The 21,531-nt window shown below is 49.0% G+C and overlaps 1 protein-coding gene across 4 annotated transcripts in view; it reads left to right on the top strand.

Annotated features, from left to right (window-relative positions):
• The window catches only part of EXD3 (exonuclease 3'-5' domain containing 3), a 251,128-nt gene that overhangs the window by 119,595 nt on the left and 110,002 nt on the right, over positions 1 to 21,531 (top strand). For 2 of the 4 annotated variants that reach the window (XM_005423823.3, XM_031059250.1), the window contains exons 16-20: positions 351 to 546; positions 1,650 to 1,816; positions 4,073 to 4,243; positions 11,997 to 12,050; positions 14,084 to 14,215. In XM_005423823.3, the coding sequence (XP_005423880.2) occupies positions 351 to 546; positions 1,650 to 1,816; positions 4,073 to 4,243; positions 11,997 to 12,050; positions 14,084 to 14,215 (720 nt within the window). Of the gene's footprint in view, positions 1 to 350; positions 547 to 1,649; positions 1,817 to 4,072; positions 4,244 to 11,996; positions 12,051 to 14,083; positions 14,216 to 14,339; positions 14,758 to 21,531 lie in introns of those variants that run through there. The other 2 variants (XM_031059249.1, XM_031059248.1) reach the window with 2 other exon arrangements.

The following is a 21,531-nucleotide window of genomic DNA, read 5'->3' as shown; positions in this document are numbered from 1 at the left end:
TGCTGTGCTGCCACTGCTGGTCCTTTATTGCATGGATGCCCAGCAGCCCCCAGCATGGTGAGCACCCTGCAGACCCCTAAGGAGCCTCTGGTGCAGGGCTGTACAAGAATGCCCTTTTTTCCTTCCTAGGCTGAGGAAGAGATTTGTCTCCAGTAAGTGTGTTTGTTAAAGAAATAACCCAATGCTGTGTTTGTCTCGTGCCATCCCAGCCCTTGTCTGAGGGCTGGGGTTCAATATGCCAGGCACAAGATGGATGTCATAGGGCTGTGCCTGGCCCCAGCAGCTGGAACAGGAGGTGGTTTGGGAGCTGCTTCATAACCAGGTGGTTTGTATCTTTTTGTTTCCATCAGCTGCAGTGGGGGAAGGACAGCCGGAAGGTCGATGGACTGTCCCCAGAGCACAGCCACGAGGAGAGAGGGGTCAGGCAACTGGAGAAGGGACTCAGCCTCCTGGTGCAGCATGTGCTGGGGAAGCCTCTGGATAAAACAGAGCAGCTGTCAAACTGGGAGAAGAGGCCGCTCCGGGAGGAGCAGATCCTCTATGCAGGTCTGGCCCTGGCTGGGTGCTGCAGGTGCCCAGGCCAAGCTCTGTTTGGCTGCTCTGTCCCCAGGAAAGTCTTTAAGTAGCAGAGGAAGAAAATGGCTTTGCAGATTAGTTCCTGTTCAAAGGAGTCAGCACATGTTTTGTTTGTCCTTTTGAGGACATGACTTTAATGGTTGAAGTTTAAACTGTCCAGTGATTCATTATTTCCCTTAGGAAGGAATTCCTGTGCTTTGCAGATTTTGTCTGATGAAACATCACCTCAGTGGAAACTCCTCTCAATAACTGTGAGGAGGAAAGTCCACTTCCTTCTGCCTCATTTCACAGCCTTCCTGGGAAACAAATGCCGTGTTCATTTGTCACAGAGAGGTGCTTGTTAGAGCCGGGTTTGTAATGGGCAGATGTGTCAGAAACTGCAGCACAGACTCAGGGCTGTGGAGGGACCCATAGAGTTTATTGCTGATTACTCCAGAGTCAGAAGTCTGGGTCTAAATCTTTTCCTGGTGCATCAAAGGACAGTCTGCTGATGCAAACCAGCCCTTTGTTAAATTCAACTATCCTTGAAGCTGACACAGTTCTCACAAAAGTTAATCACTGGGACTTGTCAGACTGGCTAGGAGAGTTCTCCTGTTGCCGTTGCAGGGAGCAGCAGCACAGGGCAGTGAGTGTGGGCAGGTGATTACAAACAGTTCGGGCAGTACCTGCTCAGATATCACATCTCCTGGGGAAGTTCCCTTCCTGTCAATAGGAGTGATAAGGAGCTGTGGGCAGGCTTGGGGACAATGGTGAGGAACGGGGGCTGGCTGGAGCTACCTGGTGGTGGTTGGAAGAGCCACACTGCAGTTTACACTGGGTTATCGGGTTAGAGTGGAGATGGCAGAGCCTGTCTTCAGGAGCTGTTGCCTTGACTCCCTGTGACTGTGGGTTCAGCTGTGATGCTCGGCGAGTCAGTCCTGGAGCTTGAGGGTATGACCTGAGGGAGTTGCAGCTTCACAGTTGTTCACAGTGGCTTTTACAGAGGTGGGGGCTCTTCCTTGCCTTAGGAAAGCCTCTGGTTTACTTTTGAATGAGCCTCATATGAGCTGAGGCTCACATTCTCTTCCCTGCAGCCTCAGATGCCTACTGCTTGCTGGAGATCTATGAGAGGCTCTGCAAGGACCCCGAGAGCTTCGGTCTGGGTTCAGACCTGACAGAGAGTCTGGTGGGAAAACAGAGCAAAAAACCCAGGGCAAAGAAGCAGCTGAATAAACAAGAAGCACCATCACCTTCTGGACAGGTTTGTAAACATCTTCAAAGAGCTACTTGTTGCTCAAGACCCCTGCAAATCACACGCTGCTGCTCTCAGTCACACCATTCACTGGGCACGGCTGTTCTCAGGACTCTTGCAGCAAACATCCTCCTCACCCCTCCCTCCCAGGACACTCTGCTCTCTCCTTGGCCTGCCTGGGTCTAGCTTTCCCTGCTCTTTGAGGTTCACTTTCCTTGCACAGTGTGGGTGCAGATCTTTGTGCTAAGCCCAGTGAGCCTTGCTCATGGAAATGCTCCTTCCACATTTTGGGTTTGGATTCTGTGGCCAAGGTTTCAAAACTTCTACTTCCTTACTTTTCCTTTTTACTGAGCTTCCACTCCTTGCTTTCACATTGGGAATATCTCCTTTATTGTGTCTGGAGTAGAAGTCTGCAAAGTTAAAAGCAAATGATCCATCAAAAATGCCTTTCTGCTGAAGGCTTGTCTCTGCCTCCCTGCCCACCACCACATTCCATGAGAGGCCTCTCCCAGAAGTTTGTCTTGTGGCAGAGCCTTAATACTCCACCAGAGCTGTGCAACTCTGCTTAAGTATCTTGAAATGTGACTGGTGCCTCTCAGGAAAAACGTTTTACATTTAAAATGGAACCATTCAGTGGTTTGTACACCTTTGGAAACCTTGGCACAAATCCCATTTTGTTATTGCCTGAGAAGACCCACCGTGTGTATCTGTGTATCCTGAGGAACCCCAGGTGTGTGTGGAGCTCCTGAAGTCAGTGTCCCTTTCCATGGCTGGGCTGAGATGCTGCTGACTGTGTCCACCTGTGTGTAAATGTGCAGCATCCCTTGGCCTTCAGCAGGCAGGAGAACACGGAGCTGCTCCCTGAGCGTTGCATTTATGGGAATGTTGTGTGTTACAGCAGAGCTGGGTGCAGAGCTGCTGCAGAGGTGGGAAAAGTGAGCACTTCAGGCTTCAGTCACCTTGGAAACCCGCAGGTCATCTTTGTGTTCTGTACAGTCAGATTCATCAGCCGAGAGGCAGTTGGTAAAACCTGGACTGGGACGCCAAGAAAAGCAGACTTGTCCTGACTGCATCCAGCAGGACTCTAAGCTCTCTTTCCCAGTGTTTCCTTGTCTGAAGTGGGGCTAATGACTCTATTCCCCTTTATAAGCTTTTTGCTCTCTGCTGGCATGAAATGTGAGAAAAAAGCTCTGTATGACAGTGCTGGCCACTGGATAAACACTGGCTGAGAGCCAGCTGCAGCTCCTGCACATCTGTTTGAACAGCAGCAGCAGGGGTAGCATGTCCAACTGCCTCAGCTTCAGGGGGCAGCTCCATTCCTTGTCACTGTGTTCTGGTGTCACAGCTGCATCGACCCGGGTCCTGCAGGAACTGGTGACAGCCCAGTCTGCCCAGTGCTGCAGAGCCCTGGGTGCAGGGACCAGCTGCTGGGAACTGCAGCATCACACCAGGGTTGCTCCTGGACCTGAGCTGGTTCCCATGGAGAGCCCAGGGGGAGTTGCCTGGTGTGCCACAGCACTCCAGGAGCTTGGGGCCAGCTCCTGCAGAGCTGATCTGCAGTGCTGGCTCCCTGCATAGCTGCTGGCAGTGTCCTTCAGTCATCCCAGCTGATTCAAGTTCCTGGAGTCAAAAGCTGGACATTGGAAGTTCCTTAATAACTTCCCTTCTCCATGAATTTAGCTATTGTACTTCTGGGAGCCTCCCAAAGCCAAAGTCCTCCAAGTGCAGGAACTTCCCCAGCAGCAGACATTTGAAATAAAACAAACAGAATTCAGGCACTGCCTGTTTTTAACCTTCCAAAGATAACAGAGTTGACGTGGTTGCTTTGTCTACCTGTTTCTCCCTCTGTCTGTCCCAAATCATAGCTTTGGCACGTGTTTATTAATTGCAGACTAATTTAGGGGAACAACAGCCTTGGCTATGCTTCTGTGATTTCTTGACAATGAATGTCTGTGCAGAGCACTGGAGGCCAGGTTGGCACTTCTCCAGGGAAAGGCTGCAGGTCCCTGGATCAGGTGGCCAACTGGTCAGTGAGAGAATGGCAAATTCAGAATTAGCCCCATCATGCTCTGTCCCCTGCCTAGGTGGAATGTGGAAAGGATGGGAAGGAGGATCTAGAGGTGCTGCAGAGCATGGGGAAGTGATGACACAGGTGGAAGGAGGCAGTTGGATGTGCCATGGTGGGTGAACTAACGCAGGAAGTAAAACCACAAATTTACTAGGAATCAGACTTCTGCTCCTTATGGATCTCCTGCCTTTTTCTAGGAATTCCAAGGACCCAGAACAGAGCCCTCACGCCCCCCTGCCCCTATCTCCCCCCAGGAGTTCAGTGTGGTCTGTGACAACATGCTGCAGGGCCTGGGCCGCTACCTGCGCTGCCTGGGCGTGGATGTCCGGCTGCTGGACAATGAGGATGACCACAGGAAAGCTGCTGAGGTGAGTTCACAGCTCCCATGTCCATGGGGACATGATGGGGCTTACTGGGAAGCTGCACTGCTCAGGCTGCAGGAGCTGCCCCATGGGTCCCTCCTTCCATCCCTGTGCTGATTCCCAGCTCTTTGGGTCACCCCAAGCACTGGCAGCTGGAATCAGCTGGTCCCTGCAGTGGTGTGCAGCCTTGATTCTCCACTTCCAGGAGAGAGGACGGGAGAAGAGACTGCTATGATCTCACTCTTACATGTGTCTCACTCTTATGTGTGTCTGTTTGTGTCATTGGCAGCTGGGGCAGCTCAAGTCATGAGAAGAACACAAGGGGAGGGTAAAGATCATAGAATCACAGAATGGTTTGCTTTGGCTTTGAAGGGGCCTTAATGATCATCTCCAACCCCCAAAGACGTGACCAAGTCACGTGTGTGTGCTTGCAACAAGACAAAAGTCAGTGAAAGGAGCCAACATTCACTTAGATTTCTAATGCACTCCAGTTTGGGCTTACAGGGAAGGTACTTGTCTGCCTTGTGTCCAGTTCAGTTGGGCAGAACCATAATCCAAAGATGGCTGTTCAATACAGAAGGGAGAATGTCCTTAATCAATGGCCATGTAACATCCTGGCTGGCTTTGTGAGGTGACTCAAAGGTGATCAGCCACAACTTGCAGTGGTATTTGGGAAAGGAAGAGGGGACCATGAGTATTGCTCTGGGCTCCCATAATAACTCTGCCCCTCTGCCTACTGGATGAGAGACAAATGCTGCTTCATTTCAGATACATTTCTGCTACCCCAGGAGTGCAGATCACAGAATCACAGAATCCCCTGAGCTGGAAAGGACCCACAAGGATCATTGAGAACAGCTCCTGTCCCTGCCCAGCCCCCCCAGCAACACCACCCTGTCCATCCCTGGCAGCGCTGTCCAAAGGCTCCTGGAGCTCTGGCAGCCTCGGGGCCGTGCCCATTCCCTGGGCAGCCTGGGCAGTGCCAGCACCCTCTGGGGGAAGAACCTTGCCCTGAGCTCAGCCTGAGCTGCCCTGACACAACTTCATGCCATTCTCTCAGGTTCTGTCCCTGGTCGCAGGGAGCAGAGATCAGTGCCTGCCCCTCCTTTTCCCCTCACCAGGAAGTTGTAGCTACAATGAGGTCTCCCCTCAGTCTCCTCCAGGCTGAACAGACCAAGTCTCAGCCACTTCTCATACAGCTTCCCCTCAAGGCCCTTCACCATCTTCGTTGCCCTCCTTTGGAAACTCTCTAACGGCCTAATGTCTTTCTTATTTTGTGGTGCCCAAAACTGCCCTCAGGGCTCAAGGTGAGGCCACCCCAGCCCAGAGCAGAGTGGGACAATCCCCTCCCCTGAGCAGCAAATGATGCTGGGCCTGATGCCTCCCGGACACAAATGTCCCTCCTGGCTCCAGGGCACTGCTGACTCACATTCAACTTTCTGTCAACCAGGACCACCAGGTTCCCTCCTGTGACGCTGTTCTCCAGCATCTCATTCCCCAGTCTGTTTGTATATCCAGGGTTGCCCCATCCCAAGTGCAGAATCTGTCACTTTCCCTTGTTGAACTTCATCTGGTTGGTGATTGCCCAGCTTTCTTATTTGTCCAGGTCTCCCAGAGGACCTCCCTGCCTTCGAGGGAGTCAAGAGAGATATCCAAGCCACACAGTGTGTGCTATCAAATGTGCATGGATCACCCAGCCTGGTGTGCAGGATGTTTCCTCTTCAGATGTCTGCTTGGCCAGAATCCGGGGCAGGCTCTAACTTCTGCAGAAATAATTAATATCTCCTCCCTGCCAAACTTGCACAAGTTATTTAAACAAACCAGTTCTCAGTGCCTCCCCCCAGAGCTCCGTCTCCACTTCTCATCCCCATCCCTTATCGTGCCACGGACAGGATGTTTGACATTGCTTTCTCTATGGTGACCGGACAAACATCCTTTCACTATCAAAAGCCCTTGGAGTGTTACTGTATTGCAGAGCCTTTGATCTGGGCTTGGATAATCAAAGATAAAAATAGACTCCTCCTACCCTGTTTGATATCTGGCTGGTCTTGATTGAATTGAAGTTGAATGTTGACCACCCTACGCCCAAAAACTTGGGAATGTTATTGCAAAGGCCAGCAGAGGGTTTGGATCCTGGTCACTGAGTACAAGACAAGATGGTTTGGGTATTGTCCCAACACAGTCTCAAACTGGTGTCACTAGGGACACCTAAGAGTGTACAGCATTAGTGTTTCTCTTTATTAAAGTCTTTTCACTCAAATTATTTACCAGTCATACTGCACTTCTCCTTGTGCCAAGAACTCCTGCAGCACCTGGCATTTGCTCCTTATTGTTCTCATTCCTTTTCTTTGTTAAAGTGGCATCAAGTATTGGTGGGCAGATGGGTCTGATCCTTCACCCTCTGTGACGTGTCCATCACATGACCGCCGAGCGTATGAATCCCCTAACACCCAGAATGTCATGGTCTGACAGATAAGGTCGTCGCAAACTTAGCACTGATGCACTTTGACCCCATTCATGGAGGGCACGCTACCTGCCTCTAGACAACAGATAGTGTAATGGTTGCTAGAATATTAATTATTTTATCATTTGCAAGGAACTAGCATTTAAATTCCATTTTATGCATCTGTTTTTTTAATCTTTTTTATTTGGGATCAAGCTTAAAAACCTGAGAACTTCCTCAGCTGTGCTTGGGCAGTTATGGATTTATAATTTTTGTTTGTTTGTTTGTTTTTTGTTTTGTTTAGGCTAGCACATGGTGCAGAAATTGGTTTGGCAAGCCCCATTCCCATGGATGTGAAACCCTTGTCCTGTGTTATGCTCTGTGTTGTGTTGCTGCTATTGACTAAATATTTTATCTGGGACTTGTCATGTTGAGTTTGTCATGCCAGATCTGGAGAGGTGTGAGAGCAGGGCCTCTGGCACCACGATCCACTGGATCCCCTCTGGCTGACCAGATTTAGTGGTGGAGTTGGCAGTACGGGGTTTGTGGTTGGACTTGATGACCTGGGAGGTCTTTCCCAGCCTTAATGATTCTGTGGTTCTGTGGTTCTGTTTATGTGCTGTGAGATGCTACCAGCTTGCAGTCTCTGATTTAATGATGCCATTTAATTAGGACTTGACTGGAGAGGTGACTGATTAAAGTTGCCTGTCATAAGTGCAGATACAGAAAATCTTTAAAAATGGAAAAACAGTAGAAATTCGTACTGAAAATGTCTCTGGTTTAATCTATCCTCATGTGAAAGGCAAAGAACTCACAGGCTGTCCTTACAGATACAGTGGGGGTGGTTTTTTTAAGCCCTCTCACTCAGTGGGGTGGCCGTGCTGTTTTTCCCATATTACCCTGCTGTCCTACCTGCTGTAGCACCTGCACACACCTGTGTGGCACAGCAGGTCTGCAGCTGGGGCTGGATTTAGTTCCAGATGTGCTGGACAAGCTCCTTTATCTGAGAATTTTTGCAGCCTGTGCACTGAGAGCTGGTGGGACCCACCATGTGCTGTCCCCAGCAGTCCTTGCCCAGCAGCACTGCTCACTGCACCTGAGGCAGGGCCTTTGCAGGGCTTCACAGTGGCCCAGGCTGCCCCAAGCCTGGCTCTCTGCTGTGTGGCCTCTAAAAAAGGGCTGTGTGCATCCAGTCATTCCTCCCCAGGGACTCTGACTCCAGCTCCAGGCAATCCATGGGGTAAAGAATGTGGAGATTCCATCTCTGGATGCAGCAGGTTCTGAGTGTGCAGTTGCCAGTTTTGGGTGATCCACCCTTTGCCTTTGCACTTACTCCTACAAGCAACATGTTATTTGCAATTAATACAAGTTTATTTACTTAAAATTATGCCCTGTGCCTGTTGTGTTCCTACCCAGGTCTTTCATGCCCCATCCTTGGAAAATTCCTGGTCAGGTTGGATGGAGGCTCTGAGCAGCCTGACCGAATTGAAGAAGTCCCTGCTCACTGCAGGGCAGTTGGGACAAGATGACCTTTTCAAGATCCCTTCTAAACCAAACTATTCTATGATTCCATCTTGTCTTCTGCAAACTTCTCTTTGCAGAAAATCTTAGACCTATCTTTTGGGTTTTCCAGATAGTTGGAAGGAGATGGAAAAGTGGATTCTCCTATTTTCTCTGCAATTTTGGAGAATCAGGCAAAGCAGTGGGATCCTTCTCACACCAACCTTACAGGATCATCCAGCAGCCTGAGTGACTACAGTAGCTCCTGCAATATTGTACCTTGGGGGCAGAGCAAAAGGTTTTAAGAAAATGTTCATCATCTCTTAGGTTTCTAATAAGAGACTCAGTGGAATCTCAAAGCTGTTTCAGTTGTGTTCTGAGTTGGTTTACTTTATTTTTTGAACGGACTTTGCTCTTGGTCTTCAAAATCATCCTCATCTCTAAGGATAATCTGATGCTAAGGCAAACCTGGTATCTTTTGAAGTATGCTAATAACCAGAAGGCAGGTAAAACTGGCTTCCTGAGGCTCCTGTGCTGTGGAAGATTCCCTTGCAAGGTTACACCTACCCTCCAAAGCTCCAGGTGAACCAGCGAGTTGCAGAGAAGGGCCAGGCTGGATGGATCTCAGGAGCCAGATAGAGCATTGTGTACCCAGATCTAAATTGCCCTAGACTAATTTGGAGCCAGGTGACACAAAAAGGGATTTTAATCTTGCAGTGAGCAGATCTTCACCTAATAGGGGAATCTAATCTTGGATCTTGTCTCAGCTTTGACTGGCTTTTTCCATATTTTTGATGTAGGTGACATTCTCCAGGTTTGCTGGTCTTTTTAGTCTGGTGGGAAGCTAAATTCAGAGAGGGCAGATGAAGAGCTGTGTTGCTTTTAAGATCAAGACTTGGCTTTTGATGTTGGGTCAGCAGGAGGAGAAGGTCTTTCATTGGAGACCTTGATACAAATGGATCTGCTCAGAGAAAACTGGGCGGATGGTTTTGGTGTGACATTTAAGGCCATGTTACAAAACCATGTGATAACTCTGTGCAATTTATATTTTTCAGGAAGGCTGAAGGGAAGATTAGGGTTGCAATACTGGGAGAGCTGGACTGAGTGTGCTCAGAGCTGTTAAGCTCTTGGTTTACTGTCTCTTTTAAAAGAGCCTGGGATTACAGGGAGGGCCTCTGGGTTTGGACTGGGTTTTGTGATCCCCTTCTCTAGCAGATGCTTGTCTGGGTGCTTTCCCAGCACATATCCCGGCGCAGACACTTTCTGTCCTCTCCCTTTTGGTCTGAAGTGGGGCCTTGCTGGCCCGGGCTCAGGATCACTGCAAGGGGAACACAGCTTTTCCTGTACTGCAGTTTGGCTCTCCAAGGACATGTGGCATTGCCCAACATGTGTCTTGCACAGACTTGGCAAAGTTTAACTTACAAATCCACAGCCTTGTGCTGCTGTTTTTTGGAACCTCCTTTGGCCTTGGTTCAGGACGCTTTAGATTGTCACGAATCATCCTGCTGCTGGTGCTGGCTCGGAAACAAAGGGTCTCTCTCTGCCCTCTCTCCTCAGTCGTTGCCCTTCCAGGTCTCTCTGACAGTAATTCCTGTGGGTTCATTCATTTCTGCAGGATGGAAGTTGGCTGAACAGACAGACACGTTAAGGGATAATCAGTAATACCAACAGATTAGGGAGTGCTTTCTATCCAGAAGGCCTGAGCCTTTTCCAGAGGAAGTTGATATTATCTTTGTAATAGATTGTGAAACTGAGGCCAAAGCCCTCTCTGAAGCACTTGGGCTGGAGCACAGGTCCCTGACACCCATGCCAAAATGCTGCCGTGGGTGTTCTTTTCCTCTCATTTGCATCCCTGACCATGGTCCCAGTGCTGCCTTCCCTTGTTGCTTTTGCAGAAAAAGAAGGAATTGTGCCCTTTTCTCCAGCACATACCCTCTGTGGTCTCAGTCAGATGTGTGCTATCACATGGCTTTTCTGGCTCTGTGTGCTTCTCCCAGTCATTGTTCCAGAGGCTGAAAAACATGTTGGAAGAGTTATTGCTTTTCTCCTCTTTATTTGATGTTCTTTGCCTGTCTCTGCAGAGCCATTTAGATAAGGGGATTTATCAAGCTTGAACTAATTAACCCTGGATGCAGAAAGTCAGAATGGAGTGTTCCTGCTGTGAAATCCTCAGACTTACCCTGAAGCAAACATGGGTCTGGAGGAATTTCACATCCCTTTTCCCTTGATGGCAAATCCCTGTGGTGACCTTTTGCTGTTGCCTTACCAGACCTCCCTCACTACCGTGCCACAAGGGTGCTGTGGTGGCTGCTCAGCAGCAGGACTGCATGGGGTGTCTGTGCTGCCCCTTCAAGGCTCCTGTTCTTAGAGGTTTTTTTCCTTTGTTGAGTGAGAGAGGGTTGATTTTGAAAGAAATCCAGTAAATTTGCCTGTAGAAAGATGTTTTAGAAGTTGTTGCCAATCACTTTCTCAGTGCAGAACTTTCAGCCAAAGAGTGACTTCACAACTAAAGGAGGGAAGCAGATACCTGAAAGCTCAGGAAGAGGAAAAAAGGGAAAAAACAGGTTGTTTAGCTGCCTGCACAGGGCCTTTAGAGCCTTCTCCCCCTTGTTTCCTGTTGCCATAGGTTCAGTGAGTCTTAAGAGAATGACTACCCAAGACAGAGCTTAAAAGTTGTGGTTGGTTTGTCTGGTGTTCCCTGGCTGTGCTTGCTGATATCTCTCTGGGAAGTGCAGCAGGACTCTGATCCCAAATGTGTCTTCCTGCCAAGGGTAGAGAGGGATTCAGACAGAGCTGCTGCACTCTGAACCAGATGAGAGACCTCCATGACACACATCTGGAGTCAGTGAAAAACATGAGGGCTTCTAACAGAATCCAAGCCAGAGAAGAGAAATAACCTTGTGCCTACTTCAAAGCACCGATCTCTTGTCAGCAGGATCAGAGCTGAGTCCTGGTTCACATGGGAATCTTTGTGAATCCTCCTATTGCTGCAGCCATGAGTCTCTGTCCCTCCTCCAGGAGGGTGAGGGGTGGCAGGCAGGGGCGTCATTCAGTCATGTGAAGGAAGGTCAGTCACGCTTCCACCCTTGCAGCTCCAGAGTTAGTGCCTCCCTCTGGCAGCGCCCCCTGAGCAGTGTCCCCGAGCCCGGGGGAAGATCAGCAGGGCACTGATGACTCCCTGGGAACTCAGCACAGACCTTCCACTTGAAGGACTCTGACAAAAGCTCAGGATTCCAAGTCGGGAGGCGGTAAACACTTCGGGAGATGTTCCCTGCAGCCTGGAAAGGTGTAGAATTCCTGTGTGTTGGGTTGCCAGGACAATAACACCCTCCTTCTCTAAGGAGCAGTTTTGTTAAAGGTATGACGTTTGCAGACACATTTCATGGTACATTCTTTTTCTAGAATTACCTCCTTAGGTTTTTTTTTCCTTTTCCCCCTGTGCAGTAGAACTGTTTCCTTCTTTGTGACCCAGACTGGGGAAATAGAAATAGTCTGGGTTAAGGGAAAAAATTTAAAGATTGTTTTTGTATAGAATTGTTTCAAGGTGGAATGGTTCCCTGGGCCATCTGTGGTACAGATGAGCCAGCAGCTTGTTCCAGCACATGGGAGATGAGGCAGGGATTGGTGGGGAGGGGACAAGGGGTGAGCCATACCTTGGAGCTGCTGTTGCTGTCAGGAACTCTTGGCCAGGTGTGGACTGACACTGAGAGAAACACTTGATATCTCCAGTGCACCTCCTCTCTTCTATGACTGCAAGTAAAGCCTGAACTCAGTGTAACTTCAGCCCCTGTTCATTTGGATTTTTACTGTTTTTTCCAGATTGCCCGACAGGAAGGAAGAGTCATTTTGACCTCTGGACTCCCATATCAGACTGTGAGTGTTCCAAGCTGCTGGCGTGTTTCTGGCACTGATCATTGCATGGTCTGGGCTGTGCCGGGGAGGCAAGAGGAAAAGACAGATGTGAATGCAACAGCTGGCTTGGATTTTTCATGTTTTCTCCACTAAAAGCTACATTTAGGGTCTTCAGAGGTTTGCTGTTCTCAACCACCAAGGCTTGGGGTGAAATGTTTTTTTATACTTATATTCAGTCCTGTATTGGTGGGGAGAGCAATTGCTCTCCATTGGGGGTGGGGGTGGAAGTCAAGCCAGACAATCCAGAACAGTGTGTTTCTGTCTGGCCTCACTGGCAGGTGAAAGGCAGCTCAATTTCTGTGCTTTTTATCCCAGAGATTCTTGCTTGCTGGCTGGCTCCACACTGAAAGAGTTTCAGCCCTCAGGGACATTTCTTCAGGCTTGGAAGGGGGAGATTGGAAGGCCCCAAGCATGGGTCTGGTGGAAGCTGGAGAGGTTTTGTGTTGCTATACAGAAAAGCCGAAGCAAAGGCCAACCTTGCCCTCAGCACCAGCTGTTCAGAGCTGTTCACAGACATGCTTCAAAATGCAGTGCTGAGCCTGCCAAGTCAGTGCTTGGAGAGCTGTGATGTCCTGTTGCAGGTCCTTTGCAATTTTTTAGTGCCTAAAAATCCATTTGGAAGAGTGAAACTGTACTGCATGAGCCAGAGTTCTGTTCACATGAGCCAGGGTGCAGGACTTCTTTGTCACAAACTGTCAGTATAAAATCTCCCAGCTACTCAGGCAGCCAGTCAGAATATTTGCAGAGTAGGGGTTGCTGATTTCCTATGGAAAATCAGTGTGGAATAAAACTCCTCCCCATAATGAGACACTGTGAGGCAGGTGCAGCCACCCTGCAGGTTCCTTGAGCCTACAGCTGGTGGAATAGGGAATCCAGCATCCTCTTGTTTGCCAGAGCTCTAATTTCAAAGTACTGCGTAGAAATTGCAAAAGGAAAATAACTGCTTCCAGGGTACAATTCTCCTGAGAAATACTCTGGTTCCCTCGGTTCCCTTGCCTTTGGATGCCCTCCACAAGGACGGGATGGCTCTGCCAGGCCCCTTTGCTGGTGTGTAGCTGATCCCACTCCTGTGAGTCCTTAGCATGGTCATAAGATGTGTCTGGGACTTCCCAGTGCTCATTCACAGATGCACTTCTCTACAGACTGTGGAACAAACATTGAGGGACTGCCCACATCAACCCCTTCAAATTTCTTGGCCACCAGGGAACTCCAGGTGAAACGTTTGTGTGAGTCAGAGGGGTTGAAGTGGTCACTGGACATTGTTTCCATCATTGTGCTTTGGTACACTGTGTGGGATCTGGCCAAGTTTCCTCAGAAAGCTGGGACTGAGGTCAGTTTCCTTTTGCTGCCCCTGTCAGCATCACCTTACCAAAATGTGAGTTGACAGGACTTCAGTATATTTTATAGAATAGAATAATGGAATTGTTAAGGTTGGAAAAGACCTTTAGGATGATCAAGTCCAGCTGTTAACCCAGCATCACCACCGTGGTCCCCACTAAACCATGTCTCCAAGTGCCACATCCAGATGACTCTTGAACACTTCCAAAGATGACTCCAACACCTCCCCGGACAACTCATTCCAATGCCTGACCACCTTTCTGTGAAGAAATGTTCCCTGAAATCCAGTCTAAACCTCCCTTGGAGCATCTTGAGGCCATTTCCTCTTGTTCTGTCACTTGTTAGCTGGGAGAAGAGGCCAATCCCCCCCAGCTGGACCTTCCTGTCAGGGACTTGTAGAGAGTGAGAAGGTCCCCCTGAGCCTCCCTTTCCCCAGCCTAAATCATGTTTCATACACATAAAATCACGCAGTGCTTCAGGAGTCAGAGCTCTTGCATCAGTGGCTGTTAGGTTACCAATCATGGTGCTCAGACCAGAATTCAGACTGTAAACACACACTAACTCTAAGCATTATTCAGAATTCAAACCAAGCCAAGAGCATCAGAACAGCCCCAGATGCCCTGATGCTCGGTCTCACTGGTGTCTCTGGTTTGCAGCTGCGCTCCCAGGTGGGAGAAGGAAGGTGTTTCTCTGTGAACTGCTCCCAGAAGGCGAAGGAACAGGCGCTGCAGGTACTGAAGCACTTCAACGTGCAGGTGTCCCTGGGTGACATCTTCAGCCGCTGCCAGGTAGGACGAGGCTGGCTCCAGCCCCGGCTCCCGCTCGCTCACCACTCCCTGCGCTGCCTCGGTGTCCTGGGCCTTGCACTCGGTGTCTTCTTGGTTCCCAAGAGTTCTGCTTGAACTTTGGCAGCACCTGGCAAAGCCGTGAGGAGTTCTGAGTGCAGTCACATCCGTCACAGTGCTGAGGGCTCAGTCAGAGGATCAGAGGCTCTGCATCTGCAGCTTTGCTAGAAACTCGCCTGTTTTTCTGATTTTTGCTACTTGGCCTGCGTTTTGGCATCAACTGTCATGGTTGGACTCTCTTTGTTGCTGTGTTCTCTGTCTAGGACACATGGTGTTTTAATTATAAACCATGTTTAATTATGGCTCTGTGATTCTGTTAACACTTAATTACTTTAATAGGAGGATTTTTTCATAGGACTTCTTTTTTTTTTTCAGAAGTTATTAGGTTAATTCATGTCCATGCTAGTTGATGGCTGCAGATTGTGGTTGGCACAGGATATCTGTGGATTGCTGTTAAGAATAAATTTTAATTGTGTTAGCTCAAATCACCATCTCTTCCAATTTCACTATTGTGTTTGTTACAGCAACACGCTGAAACCTATCCCTTCCCAAACTGCATTATAAAACCAACAGGGAACTTCAACGTCTCTCACCTTATCAGTGTCTATAGAGAGAAAAAAAAGCAAGTTGGTTAGAGAATCAGCTTTTTCTTAGGGATTAACAAGCCAATGAGTCTGGCTCAGTGCCTCATGATGGAGATCTGGGGTCTCCTCGCCCAGTGGAATTGCACAAGTAGCGTAGGAGCAGACACACCAGAGAGCGTGTCCTGAACCTCTGTTTATATCTGCTGTCAGATGTTGAAACTGGATCTGTAACTTAGAAAGCAAATAAGAGTTGTCCAGCTGGGCAGGTTGGCTGTGAGAGGAGACTGACGAAACTCCCTGCAGGTCAGATCCACAGAACAGGGGTTCATCTTACTGCAGGATAAATGGATATATTGAGCTATGGGATACTGCCTTCAGTCCTGTGGTTTTATTGTCCCAGAACAGATTGCAGTTGTTATACATACATATATTTATAGTGGCACGCTGGCTTCTTGGCTGTTTTAAACAAACCTTTAAAAAACCTCATGGATTCTCCAGTTCCTTGACATTCCATAAAATAGCAGTGTTCCTCCTGATGGTTGCTGAAATACCACAAAAATAAGCACACACACACACATAAAACCATGCTGCAGGAAACTCAGTGCTCTCTAATAAATGCACGAGACTGTGCAGCAGACAATGGAAAACTGACCCCTCACCCAGGATCTGGGGTCTGGAACTGGTTAACTCTATGGGTTTAGTACATGCTGTCTTAGTTTACAATATAAATAGGGGTAATCAATCTGGCTAGGAATATATACTAAGTGTTCTCTTACTTCCAGGAGAAATGCCTTCCCTGTAAATTGTGGTGGTGGAACAGCTGCATGTTTTATACCCCTCAGCATGGGAAGATGCTGATTTGTCCAACCTCTCCCTGTTCTGAATCATATTTACCTTCATTTAAAGCCTTGGCATTTTGGAGTGGATTTTGCTCAGCTGTCTCTGCAGACAGCACAGGTTTGGCTGATGTGCTGCTGATCCTCTGGAGGAGAATCCCAGCTCTCGCAGCTGCACTTCCTGGGGCTGTGTGCAAGGGGAGCCGTGGGCTGCACAGGCAGCAGGATCATCCTCCAGCACTCTGGAAAACTGACAGCCCACATCAACAGAGGCAATTTCTGCCTTCAGGAGGGTACTCTGGGCCTACATGGCGTACAGAGACTTCAGCAGTTCTTTTATACGTCCTTTCTAAAACATCCTCATTCTTTGTAAACCTAATTGGGCTTAATTAGGATGGAGGCCGGATCCTGAAACTGCTGAGCTGTGCTTGCCAGCCTGTCTGTGCTGCTCCAGTGCTGGGTCACAGACCTTGTGGCTCCCAGACTGCTCTGAGCTCTGCTCCTCCTTGCAGAGCACTTTGCTGAGGGGTGACAGAGTGGTGACAGAGAGTTTTGGCTGCCCCTGCAGTGGGGGAGCATGGTGGGCACACAAGCAGAGCTCCAGAAAGAGCTGAGTGCTGCTGTGTCTGTGCTAGGCAGGAGGATGGGCAGTACTGACCCATGAGCTGGGCCCCTCTCCTCCCTCTCCTGCACTGAGCTGGGCCTGACCTGCCAGCAGGGATGGGTTATCTGTGTCATCAGCCCTGGCTTCATGTCACAAGAAGCAATGTGGCATCCTGCCTGCTCCCTCTGTCTCATGGAGCAGGGGCTTGTTTTGTCTCCTGGGCTCTGTTCTGTAAATGACTGGAGTGAATATGGCAACAAATGTTGTCATAACAATTAATGCGTGTAGTTCAGAGCACGTGGTAAAATTAGGTCCCAATTCCATGTTGTACCCAAGACTGCTGGAAAATACGTTTCCTCTGTCAGCTTCCGCAGCAGGGATGGTTGGGCTCTCTTTTGCAGATGTAAAGAATGGGCTTGCTTTGCCCTGCCAAAATACTGCTTCTGTTAAAACAATGGCCAATACTGGCTACCTTTGTCTGACCTAGAGCACCAAGTGCATAGGGAGGGTCATCCAGGGGCTGCTCAGCATTTCTGCTCCCACTTGTGCTGGGCTTCAGCTTGGTTGCTCCACTTAAAGGCTTCAGGAGCGGGGACTGCTGCCAAAGGTGTCAGTGATGGTGCAGGAATGACCTTTTCATTCCATGTGTTCCTCAAGTGCTGCATTGTAAGGACTCGGTGATGATCGTGGTAAAGCCACCCCTGCAGAATAGCTGTAGCTGGGCCTGGTGGTGCCTTTGGTGAGAACATTTAAGTGAGGCTGAGTGAAAATAAGATTAATTTTTGGTGACATGCAAAAAACTCCAATAGAAGTTCTGCATTTCATAGTCTTAAAATGTTACAAGCCCATTCCTTGTATTTGAAATGCAAATGTCATGTGCCTGTCACCCCTGCACACATTTGAGTATCTTGTATTTTTCTTCTTTTCAGACAGCTGAAATACTTCCTTCAGGAAAGGACAGTGTGAAATAATGTTGTGAAATAATGTTTGGGGTGTTCAGACATGATCAGGTCAACATTCTGAACCCTTACAGTAGTCAGGAAGATCTCTGTGGAGTTGTTGGAGGCTGATGTGGGCAGCCTTAAATGTCAGCTCACAGTGCAACTCACCCAGGAGATCAGCAATGCTCTGCTCTCCACAGCTTGGAGGAGATTCTAACACAGAACTAGCAGTCAAAGAAGGAAAAACCACCCAAACCTGCTGAAGAAGGCATGGACTCCAGTCCATGGGCACAGACAGCTGGCAGCAGGCTCATTTCATAGTGGGGTGAAGTTCAGCTCCTCTCCCAGGCCAGCAGTGGTTGTCTCCCACCCTTCCTGGTGCTGTCCCTGTTTGGGACATCCTGCTGTGACACTTGGGTATGGCCTGGTGGAACAGCAGGAGAACATGAACTCCTTGTGTCCATGTCATTCCATTCTCTTAAAGGAGAATGAATTGTCTCTTGAGAACAGCCATGTTTTGGCAGGATCCATTACCTGAATGACTGGTGTGACTTTTGCCATCTTGCTTTTCCATGCCATGTGATTGAAACTCCCCCCAGAGCAGGTGTGGGCCACGCCTCTGAACTTGGCACCGTGCCAGGGCCTTGTCACTCGCTGCTTGGTGAGCCCAAGGGCCCAGGACGTTTCACTTCCCATGGCTGAGGTGTCTGGCCCAGCCAACTTGTGTCAGTGAAAGAACACTGGTGTGCAAGCAGATCATGGAGGCACAGGGCTGGCAGGCTTGGGGTGAGCAGTGCTGCTGACAGGGAGGAATCCCAGCTTGGATGGTGATAAACTGAGGAGATAAACACTGCAAGTTGTTAGCTTTACATCTTTATATCACAGGGGTTTGTCACTATGGCTTGAAGGGACAACTGTGTTCAGTGTTGTTTGGGCTCATGAAGAAATTCCTCCTGGAACCTGGAAGAACCTTGTGGTTAAAGGTTTCTAATTGCTGTAAAACACTCACTGGTGTGAGGCTCTGCAGCTGGGTGTGGAGCCAGGACAGCCTGTCCATCTGCAGAAAAGCTGTGCTGGGCTTTACTGAAAAGTGTAGCTGCTGCTCAGCTCAGTTCTGGGTCTGAGGCTTCGCTCAGGTACGGGGGGGAGCAGGCTGGGGGACCTGGGTCCTGCAGAGCCTCTGTGCCACCCCCACCTCCCCCAGGCCTCTCCTTCCTTTCCCACCCTCTGTTTGACTTGACCCTTTAGCCTTTAAGCTGGCTGGGGCAGGGACCCCGCTTGAACAATACCTTACACAACAGGAGGCTGATCCCAGGTGAGGTTTCAAGGCTTTCCCGCAAGGAAAAATTATTGCAATTATATCCCCTGCAAAAATAAATGTGCGGGAGAAAAAAAATCCCAGGCTCCAGCTGCAGTTTGTGCATCTGAACAGCCCCACACTGACAGGGGGATTATCTGCACATTCAAATAGGTTGTCTCTTGCGTGTCAGTGAATGCTCTGATCCTAAATAAGCAAATTACATCAACTATTCTGATGTCCTGTTTAACTTATGACCTCAGCCTGAGCACTGCAGGATATGAGAGATAGCTGCTCAATTTCATTGTCTGGAGATCTGATATATTTTTGTATTTTTTTTGTGCCCCCCCTCCCCCCTTCAGTTTCCAAACTACTCACCCCAGCTTTTACAAAGGTGTTAGCATGGGATTAGGAGTAGGCGGGGAGGAAGAGAGGAAACCACCTTTTTTTTTTTTTAATTAGGTGCAAAAGCATTCTAACAGTTGTAGCAAATGTTTCTGGTTTTTTGTGGTTAAGGTAACGAATTTCATTGCTGCAAAGCTCATCATGTGCAAGCTGACTTATGCAGAGGGAGCCCAGGATGGAGCAATCCATTTAGCAGGGACAAAGAAAAAAGCCTTGTGATGAGATGGAAACCCTGTACTTGGGGCACTTTGCGAGAACCTTTGAAGCGAGCCTGGGAACTCTGGCAATATTAGTTGATAATTAGTAATATAGATCCCTCAAGTTGTCGTTTAGATTGAAAATGTGCATGTCTCTCATGAGCCTCTGTCACACCAATCTGATCAGCAGGCTTTTTTCTTCCTTTTATGTGGGTTGCTCTGTCGGTCCAGACGATGATGAGAACTGCCAGGCATCGTCTTTCTCACTCAGTTGTGAGCTGAGCAGCTATCTCCTGCTCCAGCGTGGCATGGAAGTGGAACCAGGGCAATTTTGCTTTGTGGTCACCTTTCCTGGCCTGAGCAACAGTAATTTCATTCATTTTAAAATACCAGCCGTCCTTCCCCATGTGCAGAGAAAAACCAGTAAGATTTAAAGGCTACGTATTTCATGAGATGTTTCTGCCCCAGCAGACAGCAAGGGGGTGGCCTTGGGAGTCACTCAGGACAAAAAGCATCTTCAGCTCCAGTGGGGTTGAGACATCATCAAAGAATTCAAAAATGTCAGTTCTCATAGCCCCTGGTTCAGCTTTGGAGCTGCCCTCCACTGATGCAACATCATGTCCCCATTTACTTCCTTTCAGCCCTGAAACCTCTTTGGAAAGTGCTGTGTCACACTCTAAATGAAGAATTTAGAAGGTCACGTGTGCTGGATTTCCATGACTTGGGAACGCTGAGAAAGAGAATATCATTTGGAAACCCTCTGTGGTTTAATAAAAGGTTCATCCATAGGATGCAATTTGTCAGCGCCTACAGGTCAGGAAAACCTGTGATTAAGAGCATCTGTGGTTTCTCCAGATGTGTGAGTGAGCTGCTTACTCCTCCCCAGTCACCCAAACCCAAGCTCAGCCCGGTGCCTGCCCACGACGTGGGCTGTGATTTCTTGCTTCAGAGTGTGATTGTTCAACACAAAGGGTGAGGCCCTCTTAATCTTTTTGTTTATCCTGGGTTTGGCAATTCCGATGTAATCTGCAGCCTGTGCTGCAGAGGCTCCAGCCAGGAAGCACAGCTGGTATTATTCTGCCTCGACAGACACTGTTGAGGGAGCAAATTGCCCTCCAGAGGTACTTGTCCAGGGCTGGCTGAGTGGCTGAGTGGCAAGTGCTCCTTGCCCTGGCACCGTGCCCCGCTGAGAGGGACCAGCTCTTTGTGTGGAGTGGCTCTACACGGCAGTCATTAAATACCATCAGACTCTGGGATAATTTGTCATGGCAAATTCCACTTCTTTTCAGTCTCTGGTTGAGATTTTTATTTGCTAACCTCTAGTGGTTTATAAATGATAGTGAGAGCTCATAGTGAGTGGTCACTGTTACTTGCAAGGGGTGGAGACACCCCGAAGCGCCACAAAGATCAGGGAATGCTTTGGGTCAGAAGGGACCTTAAAGCTCATTCAGTTCCAACCCCCCTGCCATGGGCAGGGACACATTCCACTATCTCAGGGTGCTCCAAGCCTCATCCAGCCTGGCCTTGGACATTTTCAGGGATCCAGGGGCAGCCCATTTTGTGCCAGGGCGACCTGTGCCAGGGCCTTCCCACACACAAGGAAGAATTTTCTCCCAATATCCCATCCATCCCTGCCCTCTGGCAGTGGGAAGCCATTCTCTGTGTCCTGTTACTCCAGTTCCTTGTCCCAACTCTCCTGGAACCCCTTTAGGTACTGGAGATTCCAGTAGACACTGAGCAAGCCCCAGCTTGTGGTTGCCAGGCAGGAGGGCAGCACTCTGTCCATGATGGCTTTGCAACATGATACGTGAGTGCACACAGCACCAATTCTGTAAAATTCCCAGCCTGGAGTTGGCTTAGCCCTGTGCTGTTGGCCACATAAAACTCAGAGTCCCCCAAAAAAGGGCTCGACTGGGCCTAATTCTCAGCAGCGAGCCCAGCCGTTGCTGCCTGGTTCCCACAGACTGTACACTTCCCTGCCAAGATTTCAGTATCTTCAGAAATTCAGTGGAGCATGAAGGTCACAGCAAGGGGAGAATGACAGCCTGAGAGGTTTTCTTCCCCTTTCAGCAGCTCGGAGCAGACTGTTGTCTCTCTCTCATGTTGACTGTTTTCATAGGGTTAGCGTGAAGTTTATGTTTTACACAGCCCAGTGGCAGTCGGAGCTGGGATCAGCTGTGTTTCTTCAAGGAAGACGGTCTCATGTTGCAGACTTTCTTTCTCAGTGTCTGCAAAAGCTTGGTTTCCAGTGCAATTGCCCTTACAGATCTTTGTCTTGAGGTTCTCTTTGTGGATGTATGTGAGAGACTGTACCCAAGGTTTCGGTTTGGGTATTTATTTCATTTCTTTTATTTTCACTTGCAAAGCTGCAGGCGGAAATTAAACTTCAGCGGGG

Source organism: Geospiza fortis, unplaced genomic scaffold, assembly GCF_000277835.1.
Source record: "Geospiza fortis unplaced genomic scaffold, GeoFor_1.0 scaffold85, whole genome shotgun sequence".
Taxonomy (NCBI): Eukaryota; Metazoa; Chordata; class Aves; order Passeriformes; family Thraupidae; genus Geospiza; species Geospiza fortis.
Note: the sequence above shows the minus strand (reverse complement) of the source record. Positions and strands in the feature narration are given on the sequence as shown.